The sequence below is a fragment of the Berghia stephanieae genome, chromosome 4 (assembly GCF_034508935.2).
Source record: "Berghia stephanieae isolate SIO BIC M18660-M18661 chromosome 4, UCSD_Bste_1.3, whole genome shotgun sequence".
Taxonomy (NCBI): domain Eukaryota; kingdom Metazoa; phylum Mollusca; class Gastropoda; order Nudibranchia; family Aeolidiidae; genus Berghia; species Berghia stephanieae.
Window position 1 is genome coordinate 21,996,658 of NC_088363.1, and position 18,128 is coordinate 22,014,785.

The 18,128-nt window shown below is 36.7% G+C and overlaps 1 protein-coding gene across 3 annotated transcripts in view; it reads right to left on the reverse strand.

Annotated features, from left to right (window-relative positions):
• Window positions 1–16,371, reverse strand: part of LOC144970233 (uncharacterized) — a 40,595-nt gene extending 24,224 nt beyond the window's left edge. The window contains exons 1-3 of one of the 3 annotated variants that reach the window (XM_078909663.1): window positions 15,879–16,371; window positions 6,691–6,787; window positions 4,674–5,383 (exon numbers count right to left, since the gene is read on the reverse strand). In XM_078909663.1, the coding sequence (XP_078765789.1) occupies window positions 4,674–5,211 (538 nt within the window). In that variant the 5' untranslated portion in view covers window positions 5,212–5,383; window positions 6,691–6,787; window positions 15,879–16,371. Of the gene's footprint in view, window positions 1–4,673; window positions 5,384–6,192; window positions 6,374–6,690; window positions 6,788–15,878 lie in introns of those variants that run through there. The other 2 variants (XM_078909665.1, XM_078909664.1) reach the window with 2 other exon arrangements.
• Between the last annotated feature and the right edge of the window lie 1,757 nt (window positions 16,372–18,128).

Sequence of the window (18,128 nt, forward strand, 5' to 3'; positions counted from 1 at the left end):
CAATTTATTTTTCTGGCATGGTGGGAGAAGAGGGGGTGGGTTGTCCCGAAGACAGAGCATTCGCTTCACACGCAATGGGAACAAGATCGATCCCGGGTGTTGTCGATATTTTTTTCTGTCTCTCATGTCACCTGGGTAGCTGGGTCTGTTAGATCTGGCGTCCTCGCTAACAGATAACAGGCAATTTACTATTGTTCGTTTTACGCCATAGACACCGGCTCATGGGCGTAGTGGTTCTGAAATACTACTTTTTTTTCTTCTTTTTTCTGGCCTGCTTTTCCACCCCAGCAGTGATTGAGTGACTGGATCTTATATATGAATGAATGAATTGTCAGTAAAAAATACATATTATGCATACGTCGTTTATACAGAACAACAACCATTAACAATATCAACAAAATATGAAAGTAATAATTTGAAAAAAAAAATAATGATGTATAATATCTTCTTGATAAAATCTGATTTAAAATCAGTAAGCTCTTAAGGGGCGGTTTGGGTCTAATTATTAGGAAAATCCTTCAAAAATTTGATTTTGAGATTTTGGTGGAAAATGATATTTTATTATCTTAGAAATAATATAATTGAAGTCCAAATTCTTAAAGTAGACTATAAAGGCACGAAATACACAGACGAAAATGGTACAGGTAGTAAGAAATGTGTGAAAAACGGGAAGCCATTTTGCTATTTTCTCAATATGTCATTTTTCTAAGGGTATGGGAAACTGTGTCAAACGTTTCTCAGAATCTATTCAATGAAATTGTCTGAAATTTTCCAGTTATGACAGAGATAATGTATTGTGTCACCATAGAGAGATATTTTTGATAAGATTTGTGAATTTTAAATTATAATCCTAAATCTGAATTTTTTACATCAATTTTGTCATAACATTTTGATTCTCAACTTTGTAATGATCTAATAAAAATTCCATAAGCTAAAGCCGTAAAATCTCTCTATGGTGACACACTATGGTACAATGTTGACAAGAGGGAAGAATATGGAGGTCATTCCTTCATTAGTTTTTGTGGAACGTTTGCCACAAGATTGTTATATTTTTTGATGTCAGACCCCCAAATTAGATCGCAAATTGGGTATCAACACAGATAATTAAAAATTTTCACCATCAATGTTGTTTTTTAACCTATATTAATGATACAGAATGATTAAAACCGCCCAATATAGGTAATTAAATTTTTTTTAGAAAAGACCCAAACCGCCCCTTGAGGGTTTTCACCAACATAAGAATTTTATTTTTTAAAAATACTTTGCACATAAATTAAATACTATATATTATATATACAAATTGACATGTCTCTCTTTTTCATTTAATATGAATATCAAATATTCAATGAAATTGTGAGCTTCTATCATGCAATGATTGGCCCTCCCAAACCAGCTAACCCTGTATTTCCTCTTTATTGTTGTAAACAAATCACAAGTTATTCCCCCTTTTTTTCTCTATATGTTTTTATATTGAGTCATTGATCCCGAAAGCTAAGCGAATAATGACAAAGAATGAGCTTTGATTTATTTTATTTTTTTCATTCAATGATATATTACTGGAACTGATGATATAATATTTAGGCATGATCTATCTCGAGAAACACTACACTTCATACATTGATCATTAGATATGTTTTATTTAAAATTGTGCAATTATGCTAAGGCTAGTTTTTCTGGTATGAATGTCCCGTCTATAAAAAATTGTGTAAAGTATAAGATACCACGCTTGTACTCTTGCTTTTTGGAATTCCGGACATGTTCCCAACCGCTGCACGAACTTGAGAGTGGGCGTTGGGAACAAAGTTCGAATTCCAAAACGTGAGAGTGTAAGAAATCTTTTAATCTACCCCTAAATTGATTCCGATTTCGCTATATTTGAAAAAAAAATAGACGTTTTTAAACACTTTTAATAAATAAAACTTCTTTTTAAAGAATCTAATTTTTAGTGAAATTTAACGATTGATAATCTGACGTCACCAATTATTATCATAAACTTGATATAAGCGCTTAGAGTCTGATGTCTCGGAGTTATAGCGCTATATAAGTTTTCATTATTATTATTATTATTATTATTATTATTATTTATATCATTGTGTGTTACAATTTATGAGGAAAGGCAGAATCGATGTGTACTTATTTGCAGGTCTGATAACCCAAATCGTTATGGGCTCATCGTTGTAATGAAAATACTCTCAAACCAGCGTAAAATATTGTCCATTACAACAATGTGAAGTCAAGCTCATAACAGCATTGTGCGGCTATGTGGTCTTGTGGTATGACACTCGCAATCGGATCGGAAGGTCCTGGGTTCGAACCTTGCTCGGAGCATAGTTCAGTCCTTGGAAAAGACCCTTTACTCACGTTCTTTCACCGTACTCAGGTGTATAATGAGTACCTGGCCATCAACATCGTTGTTTCTGTCCGAAAAAAAATTGTAATATCGCCAAACAGGCGTCATGTCTCGTCCTACATGTTAAGCGTTGTTGTTGGCCAAGGTCCCCTGTAAAGCGATTTGAGCACGTTTAGTGGATATTGCACTGTATAAAAGCTCATTCTGTTATCTCAGACCTGCTAATATGTACACCTAGGGTAGAATAAATTTTGTTGTAACATCACATCAGGCGTTCTAGACAAAGTTCTGTTTTTGTTATGATTGATCTGGCATGTATCTGCCTGCATGACGATGAATAATATTACGATATCATATCAAACTATAAATATCAACAGCCTGGTTGCCTCTCAAAAGAATAAAAAAAGAAAGAAAGAAAGAAAAGATTAAATCGTGCGAGAGAAACCTGTTATAAAACAGTTTTGATCATATCACTTTTTCCTACATCACTTCATGATAAATTTACATAATTTTTATCCTGTCAAAAGAGTTTGGTTTTTCTCTTTGAGATCGTGATAAAATAATTAGTTTATGTCTTAATGTTTTCTGTCAATACGGGATACATTATTTACAGTTGATGACGAATTTACAATGTATAATATAGTAAACTCAATAGTTTCTAGTTATGATTTTCGTCCAGTTAAAAACGATATTGATTAACAGTGTGCTTGAGTGGATAAGGGGGTTTACGCTAAGTGAATTGTCATAATTTGAAAATAAAATTGCAGCTCTTCAAACCCTAAATGGCAGTAAAGAGATTAAAAGAGCAGTTTGGAGATTCTAATTCAGAGATCGAAATGAGATCATTGGTTTGCTGGCGAGATTGAAAAGCCATCGGCCCGTGTTTTATTAAACAGCGTTCGTTTCTAATAATAAATTGTATAATGTGATGTACAAAAATAGAAGTGGTTACGGCTTGGAATATGAATGGAAAAGCGGCGAATAAATGAGTTAAAACAGCTACAAACATGTTCACACAGTGAATGATTTCTGGGAATGCATTATTGACAGGAGATATGGTCGAGTAGTTAAACTATTATTATTATGCAAATTATGTCCTTACTGGTTTGAGTTCCGCTTCCCGGAATTATGCTATGCGTTTTGGGAAAATGCTCACTTGTACCCTATTCTACCCGCCAAATAAATCGTACCATCACACAAAACTATTTGTGATCTTTAACGTTTATAGTCTGTTAAAGGAACTTTAGTGCGAACTACTCACCCAACTGGCGGTCTGAAAACAATCACAAAGAGTCGGGTCTCTGAATAATACGTGGTCAAAAGCGGCGTGAACTGATTTTAGAGTTCTGATAACCGAGCGCAATGGGAGCGATCTATAGATAGTATGCAGATGACGTCACTCATGCCTTTGTTATTGTTTTTGCCATCCGCGTTTGTGAGTTGTTCTCACTAAACTGTATTAACCAGACTATAAAAGTTCATGGTTACACAGAGTTTGTGTGTTGGTTCGTTATACTTCCGGATGGCAATGTTGTGAACTCCTTGGCCAAGCGCATTCGATCTATATTCATGTATTCGTCCAACCAAGTCATCGATCACATGATTTGTAGCTGTACAACGGTTGGACATTTCTCAGTGTATCGAAACACGATACTTGTTTATGAAAGTTGTAAACATGACCATGAGTCACGCTGAGCAAAATGACCAATTGTAACGTTGGATATTTCTCAAACTGTGAACACTTTTCACTATGTGAGTATTTTGAGCGCACATTCCAATGTGACCATTGACCTCGAGCACATGGAAATGTAATATAGATCATGCCCATTATGGGCTTGATCAAACATTGTTATAATGGATAGCATTCTGCGTTGGTTTGTAAGTATCTCTATAACAACAATGAACCCATAACAGTGTGAGTTATCAGGCCTGCAAATAAGTACACGTTGGTCTGAAGGCATATCATTAAAATGGAAATTCACACTATATAATTAAGCATGATAATATACCAAAAACAATTGAATAATTCTGCTCAAATGAAAAACAAAACAAACTAGAGAGAGAGACGGGGGGGGGGAGGGAAAAAGATAGAGGAGGAGGAGGAGGAGGAGGAGGAGGAGGAGGAGGAGGAGGAGGAGGGAAGAGAAAGAGTGTGTGAGAGAGAGAAAGAGAGAAAGAGAGATGAAGTGAGAGAGTGTGTATGTGTGTGTCGCGCGCGCCTGTGTGTGTGTGTGTGTGTATGTTTGTATGAGAGAGAGAGAGAGAGAGAGAGAGAGAGAGAGAGAGAGAGAGAGAGAGAGAGACCGACAATTTATCAGCTTACCGTGAGTCGTGTTGCCTCTTTCATAAACGTCATTTCTTGCCGTTCCTTCTTCTGTGGAGACCGATCTCAAGTTTCCAACTGATTTACCAGCCTGAACCGGCCTTTCTTCAGAGGGCGCCCGATCTTCATCTTGAGTAGCTTTACTTATGGAAGATGTTGAAGACGATAAAATGATGCCAGCTTTCTCATCTTTCGTTTCAAAAGTTTTACATTCATGCAGTAATTTCTTTAAGCTTTCGTCGTCGCCGTGGAGGGGGCTTGTGAAACTGTGGCAGAATGCTGGAGAAAAGACGGTTGCATGGCGTACCTCTGACGTCATTTCACGAACTGGTGTGATGTAGCCGTCGTTAGATTCGCTGGAATAATACTCATTGTTGGCATTTGATTTTATGACGTCACTAAAGATGATGTCTTTAGCATCTGTTGACAAGTCGTGGGAGTCTTCCTGACCAATATTTGGCGAGCTGATGACATCATTGCTTTCATCACGCCTGGTAACGTCGCTCCAGCGACGTTTTAAAAGCAGCGATTTTGGCATTGTTTATGTGTTCTTTTGGCTTGCAAAAATATCTTCCGGTAAAAGTTGGAATCTCTTCGTCAAATTGTTGACATTACTGAAAATATTGTGATATTATATATTTCCCACAATAATGTTGATAGGAGCTCCAGTGAAAAATTCTTGATCAGATTCTGTTTGAAAGCAATGCTCACTGGAAAAAAAATTTGAAGAAGTAGAATATTCTTAGAAAGCAGTTTATTTATTTTTTTTAAATATCGGTAATGATCATAATTTAAATGTAAAAAAGAATACGATGGAAATTGATAAGTGGAAAATTGTGGTCGCACTGGTTTCAGAGAAAAATGTAAAAATTTCTTTTTATCAAAAAAACATAATTAAGAGTGAAAACATGCAGATCTCCGTACAGACAAGTGACTACCCTAAGTTCTGAGCTTCAATCCTCCAAGGGGTTAAGTTTTTCTATAGAACATTACTCTCTGTGATGTCATACATTGTATTCTACATAATTTTAAGAGGTTTTTTTTTTTTTTTATCATGAGAAATGCGGAGTGAGATGCATGTCTGGAATAGTGATTTCTCATTAATCTTAGACACCTTTTCACTACTTGGTTTCGTACATCGATACAAGCAGAAAACGGTGAATCGTAAAGTGGTCCTTCAGAAACAACGCCCTCACAGCCCGAGTTTATCCAAGTTTCTGTTGCGGTGATGAGAAAATAGTACATTTGCTTGTAACTCTCCAAATGGAATGCCAGTCCATCTCCAGATTTAACAGACCGAGCTAACCCAACTACCCAATCACTGTTGGGTGACCGGGGAAGTCAGATAAATAATAAAGTCTTCACCTAGAAGGCAACTAGCTGTTTTATCACTGAGATGGTGGATATCCCCGATAGACCATGACATCTGGAATAAATATGTATCTATGCTTTGCGTAGAACAGTTTAAAATTATTTCTATTTTTCATAAAGTCAGTCTATATTGATAATAAGTACTTACTTAAATCCCAATATGAAAGGACAATTAAATATATTTCCAGCGAATGGATAACAATTTGTAAAATGTAGTTTTCGATAAAGAAATTAAACAATAAAAGAATAAATCATAAACCGTTCTAATTAACCGGTGAGTGCTGGGAACTGGTAATGACGTCTTATCAAAGTTCATACGCCTAAATCTCAAATCCACCTTTCGCGTCGCTTGTTTTGTTTTTCAAGTTCAGGTGCAGATATTGTTTGTTCTTACATTAATCGTCATTGAGGTCAAGGGTTAGGGGAGCACCCTGTGAGGTGCCAATCCAATAAATATCTAACACCACGCAGGTTTGCATAACAATGGCCTAATGGTCAATCAATCGCCAGTCTGCAATGCACAGACTGAAAGGCCAATACTGCATGCGTTGTCAAAACGCCTTTTATTTACTTTGACAAGAAATCTCTGACTAGAAATATCAATCGATTAAGATGGCATCAATCTATTTTTTTAAAAGTCTCCTACCTTAAACGTCAAAGAAGTTTGAAGGTAGGATCAAGGGCTTTGGTTCAAGTTGGGCCCTTGATCAAACCATATTTGAAGTAAAAGTTCTCTATCCAACCTGAAAAAAAAACAACAGAATCTGCTATATCAATGGTCTACAAAATAACAGGTCATGCTATATTTCACGTCTATCCTAATCTCTTTGATTTGTTAATCCCCATATTGTTCAATGAGTTGCTAATTCTTTTGTTTTTCTCGTGCGTTGATTAAGTAGCCACCAATCGAAATCAGCTGATCGCTCTTTGCTAATTGGTTGAGACAACCACCGCTTTTGTGTCCGAGGAATCAAGCATAAACAGCAGAGAAAAACAACATAATTTGCTCTCACTTGCTGACGTGGGAATGAGCATGTCCTAGGTTTTTCCCCTAATCTCAAGGTATTGGAACTGGTTCCGGTATATTAAAAGAAATAGGAAAGAAAGAAAAAAAATGAAAATACAGGTTTGTGTCAATTTCGACTTGATCATCGGGATTTTAAACACATACAAAAATATGCGGCGATGTGGTCTTGTGCTATTACACTTGCCTTCGGAGCAGAGGTCTGGAGTTCGAGTCTGCTCTAAGCAGCGCATAGAATCCTTGGAAAAGGCTCTTTACTCACATTCTCTCTATCCTGTCAAGTGCTTTGAGCACGTTTAGTGGATTTTGCGCGATTTTAAAGATCGTTTTGTTGGAGGGGGGGTTGATTTTTTTAACGATTGTATCGTTTGGCTTATGATATTTTCATTTCCTTAACAACAGTATCTTGCATTGAATTGTTAGATTATGGCCATTTTTTGACGACTAATCTGTTGCAAGACATTGATATCAGCTCTTGTATTGCATGTATGGATTGCTGCAATTCATTGTCATCAGGTTTGTCTGATGGAATAAATTACAAAGGGTTCAGAAGTCGGCGACTAGGCTTATCATCGGTAAAAGTAGTGACTTCAATAGCGTTGAAAAGCTCATTACGCTGTCTTCTCACTCTTATCACTGTCTTCCAGTGAAATCCAAAATTGACAAGATCGTCGTATTATTCTTTTAACTCAATCAGAAATTAATTAGCATATGTTTATCTAAAACTTCTCCTATATAACATATTATACCCAAAACGGTTAACAACGCCACTACCACATTATCTTATTCATCTGTAGTGTTTCATTCATCCTGTTTGTTTATAACGGGGAAACCCGAAACGTCCATTTTATCTGTTTTCGTAATTAAATTGAAGCTTACATTCCATTTCACATTGTTATTTATTTCTTCGAGCTTCGAGCAGCAACATTTACATTGCCCAGTCGTCAATAAGATTATTCATCCTCGCTCTTTCACGCCCCGTAATCATAAGAATCTGGCTCTAGATTCTGCAGCTAAAATGTACTTGTGCCACCTTATGATTCAATATGTAACCTATGCATTGTTCACTATTCACGCCGGAGAACTGGTTACACACTTCCAAAGAGTTTTGAACCAGAAGAGAGTGAGAGTGTGACGTCAAGAAGTCTCTGCCCCTATTGTTTAATGAAATAATCCAAGAAAGAAAGAAATAAGCTTGAATAGACTTAGAACGAAGCAATAGGATAAAGTATGCCCTTCAGACAAAGAACCGTCGCATAATATATTAAACAAGTAATGTCAACCTGTAAACTAGTCTGGACGTATTGTCTGGGTTGGGAAACATTAATTAGAGTTGTAATATTATCAATTTCCCTTCGTTCAAATGATTGATTAATCAGCGGTTCCTTTCTCAATCAGATTTCCGTTTTTAGGCAATGATTTAACTTCCGAACCGTGAAAAAAATAAAATCACTTTATTAAAAATTTTGGCCAGAAAACTCGTCCTTCAAATATTATAAGTTGATTAAAATGAGTCATCTTGTCAAAAACTCTTAAACCTGAGACTTCCTTGAAGATTACCTTGAAGTCCCAGGTGTGAGAGTTTTTGACAAGGTGAAAGTCATTTTAATCGACAGATATTTGAATGACGAGTTTTATGGCCAACATTTTAAAAACGTATTTTGTCAGCGTACGGAAGTTAACTTTGTCACCATTTTTGATCCATGACCCTAGTTCAATTGGATTTGTACTGTCACCAACCCCGCAATCATTCTCGTTACTGCTTCAGACATTACTCAAGAACTCTTCCTTTTCCACCATAATCCGTCTGTAGGAAATCACATTTGGTTTTATTGTTTTTGATTTGTTTCGATTGAGAGAGGGGGGGGGGGGGGGCTGTTTAGTTTGGTTTTTTGTTTGTTTTTTTATTTTGTTGGGTTTTTAAAAAATTTTGTTTGTGTTTTGTTGGTGTTTTTTCTTTTTTTCTTTTTATTTTAATTTTTTTTTTTCGTTTCTTTTGTTTGTTTTTTTTTTCCTCCTTATATATATTTTTAATTGTTTTGTCTTTTATTTCCGTGGCCATTTTTATTTTGGCCTTTAATATTCCTTTCTTTATTTTTCTTCCCCCTAATTATTTTCTTGGTTTTTCTTCCCCCTCATTATTTTCCATTTTGCTTATTTTGTTTCGTTTTTGTTGTTCTTTCTTTAGCTTAATGTTTCAGGATTTCGTTGGAGTTTTTTTGTTTGTTTGTTGTTTTTTTTTTTTGTTTTTTGTTGTTGTTGTTGTTTTTTGTTTGTTTTGTTGTTTTTTTTTTTTTTTTGTTTTTTTTTGGGGGGGGGGGTTTAGTTGATTGTTTGTTATTTTTTCTTTGTTTTTTTTTTTTTTGTTCTTTTTTATATATATTTTCTACTTTTTGGGTGATTAGAAATTGTTTTTTTAATAATATTATTTTTTGTTTATTGATTTTCTTTTGCTAAATTTTGTTTTGTATTTGTTTTTTTGTTGTTTTTTTTTTTTTTTGTTTTTTTTTTTGTGGGGGAGGGTATTGATGTTGCTTTTAGGATTGAAAAATAAACAGTTGCATATCCTGTTTACATTCTCGTTGTCCTGTCAACAAAAGAGCCACAAGAAAATTTGATATTGCATTTTGGGTGCGGCTGTAAGTATACAGTTCGATATAATCGAAATAGCATTACATTTACCTTAGATACCGTTCACATTACCATTGTTATTGAGTAAAATTACTCGTGTGGTGATTATCGGATAATAGACTTATAGTCTCGGGAACCGTTTGTTACGGTTTTATTAGTTAATATTCATATATAAACCCTTCTATGAAATCCCTCTAGCACTCAATAGTCAAATCCCCCCCCCCCCCCCCCCCCACACACACACACACTTTTCCATGTTAAGGAGTTAAATAATAGGTAATCCTCACTATGGATTGTATGAGTAATTAAGTTATTGATATATTTATATTATGGAAACCATCTTAGAAAAATAAGATGTCGGTAGTTTGTGGTTCTTGAGTTTGAGCTTTTATATAGCTCAATATCCAGTAAGAGAAGAGAAAGCGAGGAAGACCCAGAGAAACCTGGCGAAGGACCATGGAGACAGAATTACTGGAAGCAGGCCTGTCCTGGAATACAGCCACTGCAAAAGCAGTCGATCGCAAAATAAATGGAGATGTCTGGTGGATGCCCTATGTGTCTCAAGGCCCGAGGAGTATTATGTAAAGTAAGTAATATCCACTAAATGTGCTCAAAGCGCTTTAAAAGGGGTCTCTGACCAACAGCAACACGTGACATGTAGGACGAGGCATGACGCCTGTTAGGCGATATATTACAATTTTTTCAGACAGAGACAACGCTGTTAACGACCAGGTACTCATTTTACTCCTGAGCACGGTGAGAGAATGTGAGTAAAGAGCTTTTTCCAAGGACTCAATTATGCGCGAGCGAGGCTGGAGCCCAGGACTTTCCGATCCGAAAGCGAGTGTAGTTCTGAACACTGGAATAGGAACCTTTCAAAACTTCACGTCTCCGGTTCGATATGTTTTGTCAATTTGGCGACCATATTAACCGATTGATGCATGACAGACTTGCTTCCCATTCAAAAAGTAGCAGGCATTTACTTCTGTTTGTTTTACGCTTCAGAAACCGGATTAAACTCCAGCTTCATAAGCCGCATGCTTACACTGGATTGATTATTCCTTGGGGACATAAATCACAGATTTCGCATAGTTATTGGGTAACTGAGTCTGTTAGATCTGGCCGAAAGTACTTAGCGGCCTACTAGCTTCCCACTCAAAGAGTAGTCTATCTATCCGAGCCATTAGGCCCAAAGAGCCGGGGTTTATCCCGGTTTCTGTAGCATGAAACAGACAATAGCAATTGCTTGCTACCGTTTGGATGGGTCGCTAGTCTGTTGTAAAGTACTTTCCGCCAGATATAACAGATCCAACTACCCAACCACTTATGGGTAACTGAGTCTGTTAGATCTGGTTGAAAGTACTTAGCGATAGACTAGCTTCCCACTCTAAGAGTAGCAGGCATGTATTTCTGTCTGTTTAACGCTACAGAAACCGGATTACTCTCCAGCTTCATAAGCGTATGATTATATTGGATTAAATCATTCACATAAATCACAGGTCTCAAATAGTTATCGCTACCGGCTCCCTCATCCACCCACCAGTGATTCAGTAGCTAGATGCAACACTACTTGATCTGGTGGAAAGTACTCAGTGGTAGTTATATTAAGATGGTAGCAAATATTATTATTGTTTCTGTTCTTTTCGCGCTACACAAAACGGTATAAACTCTATTTTCTAAGACCCTATGACGTCAAAGAGCGACCAATTGTAATATTATAAAGTTTTCCCCTTACATAAATCCATGTAACGCGACAGAGCTTAATCCCGACCACCATAAAAGGAGTGACAATCACGTGTGCACTGTGTGGTCACTATTTTTTTTTTTAATTGTCATAATAAATCTGACCGAATAACTTTGTATATATTTTTTTAATAGGTTAGTAACCTTGATCTCATTAGAAGGCATCTAAATGATTAATAGATTTAGTTAATGTGAAGTGAATGAATCAACACCAGCAAATATAGACATCATACAAAATACCCTCATGAAATATAACCTCCAAGTCAATGCCAATAAAACCGAATTTACAACAATATCGAGGAACAAAGAGGAATGGAAAAGAACAAAGAAAGTCGGCTCACTAATTGGAGACACCGAGGATGTACAAAGAAGAAAACAGCTATCAAACGCCGCACTCAGTAAACTCACCAATGTATGGATTAGAGGTGACAAAATAAAGAGAAAAACCAAACTGAAACTGTACCATGCTCTTGTAAAACCGGTACTTCTGTATAACTGCGGCACTTGGGCGTTGACAAAATCCGAAGAAGAACATCTGGATGCCTTCCATCGCACACAGCTAAGAAGGGTACTGGACATCAAATACCCCAAAAAGATCTCAAATGAATCACTCTATAAGATCACAAAAGAAAGACCAATCTCCCTTGACATTTTACAACAACGATGGCAACTTTTCGGTCACATACTAAGCAGGGACAAAAACATACCAGCAAACCAAGCCATGTCGGGATACTTCCAAAAACACGGGAACCTTTTCAGAGGAAGACCGATCACAACACTCCCCGTGATCCTAAACAAAAACCTCACAACACTTGGACAAAGCATTAGTCTCATAACGGCAGGGGACCTTGAAAATCTGAGAACCCTAGCAGAGGACCGGCAATATTGGAGACACCTCACACAGGAAATACTGGAAACAGCCAAGGCGACCCGATCTTTCGGTCGAGACGCGAAAGGCATCTAAGTCAAGTAAGTCAAAGAAGTGAATGAATTACCGGTATTGGGATTGTCTACTAGCCACAATACGGTGAATGAAATATAGGAGAAACGAAATATGGTGGACTTAACATTTAATCCTTTCACGGCGGGCGGAGTTCGAGCTGTATTATATTCTATCTTTGAGTTTTTACTAAGAGAGCAGTAACGATAATTGCGACTCCTGGTTCAATTAAGCCCGATTCGCATCGTTGTCACAGCTCTCTTGGTATAAGCTATTAGATCTACAGTTATCGCCCTATAAAAATGATACAAGAGATTAGAATTTTTGAAAGAAATCTGATATCGCTGTTAATGGGTTAATCTTTGTAATAATTCTTTTTTTTTAAAAAGGTGGGGTTGATAAGGATTATTGCACTGTTAATGTGTTAAACACTGCAATAATTCTATTTTTATAAAAGGTGGGGTGGTTTAGGATTATTGCGCTGCTAATGTGTTACACATTGCAATAATTCCTTTTTTTTTTTAAAGGTGGGGTGGTTTATGATTATTGCGCTGTTAATGTGTTAAACATTGCAATAAATCCTTTTTTTAAAAAGGTGGGGTGGGGAAGTTTATTGATCATAGGTTAATTAGGCCTGTTTTCATGTTTCATGGCGTCGATGGCCGAACAATTACCATGTCTCGACTTGTGTCACAGTCAAGCGAGTGAGTGGCACCGGTAGCAATTAGCGCAACAGCATTGTGTCTTATGGTTGGGTGATTTACACTAATTATCCTACTTGACTCAAGTGGCAATGAAGACATGGTGGTCTATGCTAACAGGTCTTTTAACAGTTTGAAAAAAGAAAGGCATGAAAAGGAGAGTGGTTGATTCAACTCTAGCCTATTCTAAAATTGAATACGCTCTATGAGCATGCCGGAATATGCCCTGTATGAATATGCAAATCTATAATTTTATCTTCATTTATTTGAACATTCGCTTTTTTTTTTTCAACCATTGAACGGGAAAATGAAGTTTACTCATTAACTAAAACGAGATTTTATTATTTTTTTTTTAATTTTGAGCTTTTATAGAGAGCAATATCCACTAACGTGCTCAAAGAACCTTTACAAGGGGTCCCTCGCCAACAGCAATACTAAACATTTAGAACGAGACATGGCGCCGTTTGACGCTTTTACATTTTTTTCCGTCAAAGACAAGTCTGTTAACGGCCAGTTACTCATTTTATACGTTGAGAGAACATAATAAGTTCAGAGACTTTTCTAATGGCTCAACCATGTGCCGCTCAGAGCGGGACTCTAAATTCTAAATTGATCTTTTATATTGAGCAATATCCACTAAACGTGCTCAAAGCGCTTTACAAGGGGTCTCTGTCCAACAGCAACATTTAAAATTTAGGACAAGACATGACACCTGTAAGGCGATAGTATAATTTTTTTTTCGGACAGAGACAACGCTGTTAACGGCCAAGTACTCATTTTACACCTGAGTACGGCGAGACAAAGTGAGTAAAGAGCCTTTTCCAAGGACTCAACCATGCGCCGAGCGAGGCTCGAACCGATGACCTTCCGATCCGAAAGCGAGTGTTATACCACAAGACAACATAGTCGCACATAGACTCGAACCCAGGACCTTCTAATTCGAAGGCGGGTGTCATACCAAAAGACCACATAGCCCCACACTAAATAAAAAAATAAATCAAAATAAAATAAAGATTCCCTTTATTCATCCCATTGGGGAAACTTGTCTCTAGGGTCTATTCCAAGGGAGGACTGGAATAACCCAGGCGTTAGCCGCAGTGCAGCGCCGCAAAATAAGCTATGGCGAGGTGACTTGCTCAAGACCACACCGCGCAGCGGCGGGTGATCGAGCGGTACCCTTCGAGTTCGAAGCGAAGACCGTACCGCTGAGCCACGCTGCTCTGCTCTAATAATGAACTTTTGATATAGAGCATTACCACATAATATTCACCATACTCAATGCCCCTCACATAGTTTATTGCCATCAGGAACAAAACTTCCTTTTATTACATTACGAGCCGTCTGATAGGTGCCCTTTCGTATTATGGGGCAGCGTGGCTCAACGGTACGGTCTTTGCTTAGTACCCGAAAGATACCGAGTTCGATCACACGCCGCTGCGTTGTGTGCCCTTGAGCAAGTCACCTCGCCTTATCCCAATTTGCTTAGCTGCATTGCTGCTGACGCCTGGGTTATTCCAGTCTTCCCTTGGAATAGACCCTGGAGACAAATTTCCCCTATGGGATGAATAAAGAGAATTTTACTTTATTTATTTATTTATTTTATTATGTTAGGTACCGTACAATTTCAGAGCCAGACTTGGCGATGTTTGTCATCCTTTTAGTCACTGACCCTGCCCAACATTCAACGTTGCTTGACTTTGCTTCAAGCAAGACGCCATACTGCAGTGTTGAGCCGCTAGCTTCATTTACCTACTGTAATTATAAATTGTGTATTGTGCACCATACTGGTATAATCACTCATCCATAGATCGCCTGCTTCTTAGTTTTATTTCGATGTGGCCACTACAATACCATATCCTGACTGGTTCTTCAAAAAATAATCACGCTAGTATAGTAATCCATCAGACCATGAGACCCATGGAGCTAGAGTTGATAAAGCGTTAAACGGACAATTGCTTACTATCCTTTGGATACGACGCTAGTAAGTACTTTCATCGCAAAGTAGTTTCTACCAGATCAAAAAGACCCAGCGTCCCAATTACTGGTGGATGGACGGGTGCCGGGAGTCAGAGGAAATATCGACTGCACCCAGGATCGATAATTGCCCCAATGCTTGTAAAGGGAATGTTCAGCCGACTGAACTACTAGGACTGCTGAAAATTTTTGTTTGTTTTAAATATAATTTTTTAAATGTTAGTTCTTCTTATTCCTTGAGTTACAAAGTAGTTTTCACCAGTTTTGAATTAGACCCAGCCGCCTATCCACATTGTTGGTGTGAACAGGAAGATATATAAATTAATTCTGACATAGACGTCCACCGCACAATTAAATCCAGATCGCCTTTTTTACATTCTGAGCAGATCATTTTTTCTGTAAATATCGAAAAATTAGAAATGACCCCCCCCCCCCCCCCCCCCCAAAAAAAAAACAACAAAAAAAAACAAACAAAGGCACACAACACACAACACAACACACACCACACACAACACAAAATATTGTCGAAAATTCTTACTCCCGAGGCTCCAATAATTGAGTCACTCTGTGTGTTAACCTTAAATCTCTACCTCCTTCCTACCCCCCCCCCCCCCCCCCCCCCCCCCTTCTCGTTTTCCAACCCAATATCGTCCACTCACACTCGCCTTTTGAAAAGTGAGTCCCAAGTTAAAAATGATAATTGTCCAAAATATGTAGAAAATGGTTAATGAGCTTATGTCAAAACTGACTCATAATTTCAAGATAAAACAATTAACGATGGCATTCTGTGAAGAAAAAAAACAAAACACATATTGACTTACCTTTCGTTTATCATTGTATCCATCACTTATCGAGCGTCCAAGTCCCCCCGAAACGTCCCATAGAAGTAAACATCAAATACGAAATAAACATTAATCTCATTCTCATCCTTTCCATCAAGCGGAAAACACACTTTTTTAAAAATTACGAATTTTTAAAAGCATCACCGCAGCAAACCAGCATCATTATATTATTTGTTTACTTTATCAACGGAGCCTAACACAGCTAAGTTATTTCTTTCTGCTTGACAGAGCACCAAACCATAACAAACTTACTCTGAGGTCACATCTTTTCACATATTTAAACATAATATCACACCAGTGTTTATTCCTCTTAAGTTCGAATAACATAGGGTCTTATCTTATCTTTAGTCTAATATCATAAACTGAAATCTTTTATTAACGAATATTTTCTTAAGAACAGTTTTTTCATGTTTTACATCCTTAATTATAACGACGTTTTCACGCGCGCTCAGCGCTCATCCTTGTTCTGTCCAGTTCGCGGACTTCTCATCAATATAAACATCCAGGTACCCGCTCACTCAGATCTCACCTTTCACCTCTTCCACCCCTCCCCCTCCCACCCGCTGCTCCTCTCACGGCCAACAGCCCGTTTCATTCATAATTCACTTGCGCGGAAAGCAACAAGTGTCTTTCTTTGGTCACTTCTACATTCCCGCATTTTTGCTTCCGCCGTTATTGTCCACCTTATCGCAGTGCCGTACTTTTTCCCTACTTATTTATTTCAAATGGACCAGAGACTGCTTAAAACCTAGGATTGTAAAAATAATGTTATAGCGAAAAGAGAAAAAAAAAGGGAAATTTAAAGGTTTTGATAAAATACAAAATTATAAGAATACATATCAATGTTTCGGACCAAATCCATCCTCAGCACATCAAATCATACAAAATGGAACTTTACAGGTTTTCTGTCTTTAAAAAAATGTTATTTATAAAGGGCTTGTGCCCGAAATGCTCATTTTCCCGTTGCTTAAAAAAATGCTATTTGTTTTTGCGTTGATTTTTTTGGTTCTTTTTTATGTTTATTTGTTTTTATTTTATTATTATTATTATTATTATTATTATTATTATTATTATTATTATTATTATTATTATTATTATTATTATTAATGATTTCCGTTTCTTCTTTATTTATTATAACCCTACATCGGAGACGGGAAATTGAATTGACCGTTCTCGAATTAGATCTATGTTGTTCAAAATATTAAGACTAACCTAGATTTATCTTTATATTAAAAAAAAAAAGATAAGAAAAGAAAAGAAGAAGATATTATATTCGATAGCTTTCAAAACTATGGTGCATCTTCACTTTCCAATTGATGCTATGCTTTTAGGTTAGTACTCACAGCATCCGCCGGCCAAATACAAGATACCGACACATAAAACTGTATGTAACCATGGTCGTTTATAGTCTGATTGGTATAATTTAGTGAGAACTATAATTAAAATGACTATCTGAAAACAATAACAAATAGTTGATTGACATCAATTCCGTTCCATCTATAACACCTTGATCGTCCTTTGGACATGTTTGTTTCTAATGTTGATGGCTGGTCTTTCCTACACTGACACTACATGCAGTTATCATAATATTCAACGATGGGTCTGACGAGAGACTGCTACGAATTCATGAACATGCTTTTGTCTAAAAGAAAATTGAATATTTAAACTTCTAAAAATCATACCAAATCGTTTGATTGTCTCTGTTTATTTTTTCATTAATATCAAAATCAAAACATTGATTTATATTAAAAAGACTACAATAGAACTATATATAGTATTTGACATGGATGTTGTTCTAGGGATATCGGTCAATTAATTAATAGGAAGTAGTCATTTCAATATGCAAAACGTTATATTATGAACACTGAAGGCCTACCACCACGACCACTGAAATTTCGGTCGCGAAGTAACATAATTTCAATATGATTTTGTGCATGATTTTTGTCTGTAATTAGAAATCGAGATCTACTCGATAATCAAGAACATTAGGCTAATATTTTCTCTATCAATGTGTAGTTTTTCTTTTAAAAAAAAAAGAAATTAATCAATTAACCGATTAAATAATTAACCAATTACAGGTGATGGGATTGAACAAACCAACTGAGGACCCTTTCGTACAAAGCGCCCTAAGTCTAAGCATAAAGGAATGCTGCTTGGCTTAAACAAATTATATATATATATATATATATATATATATATATATATATATATATATATATATATATATAT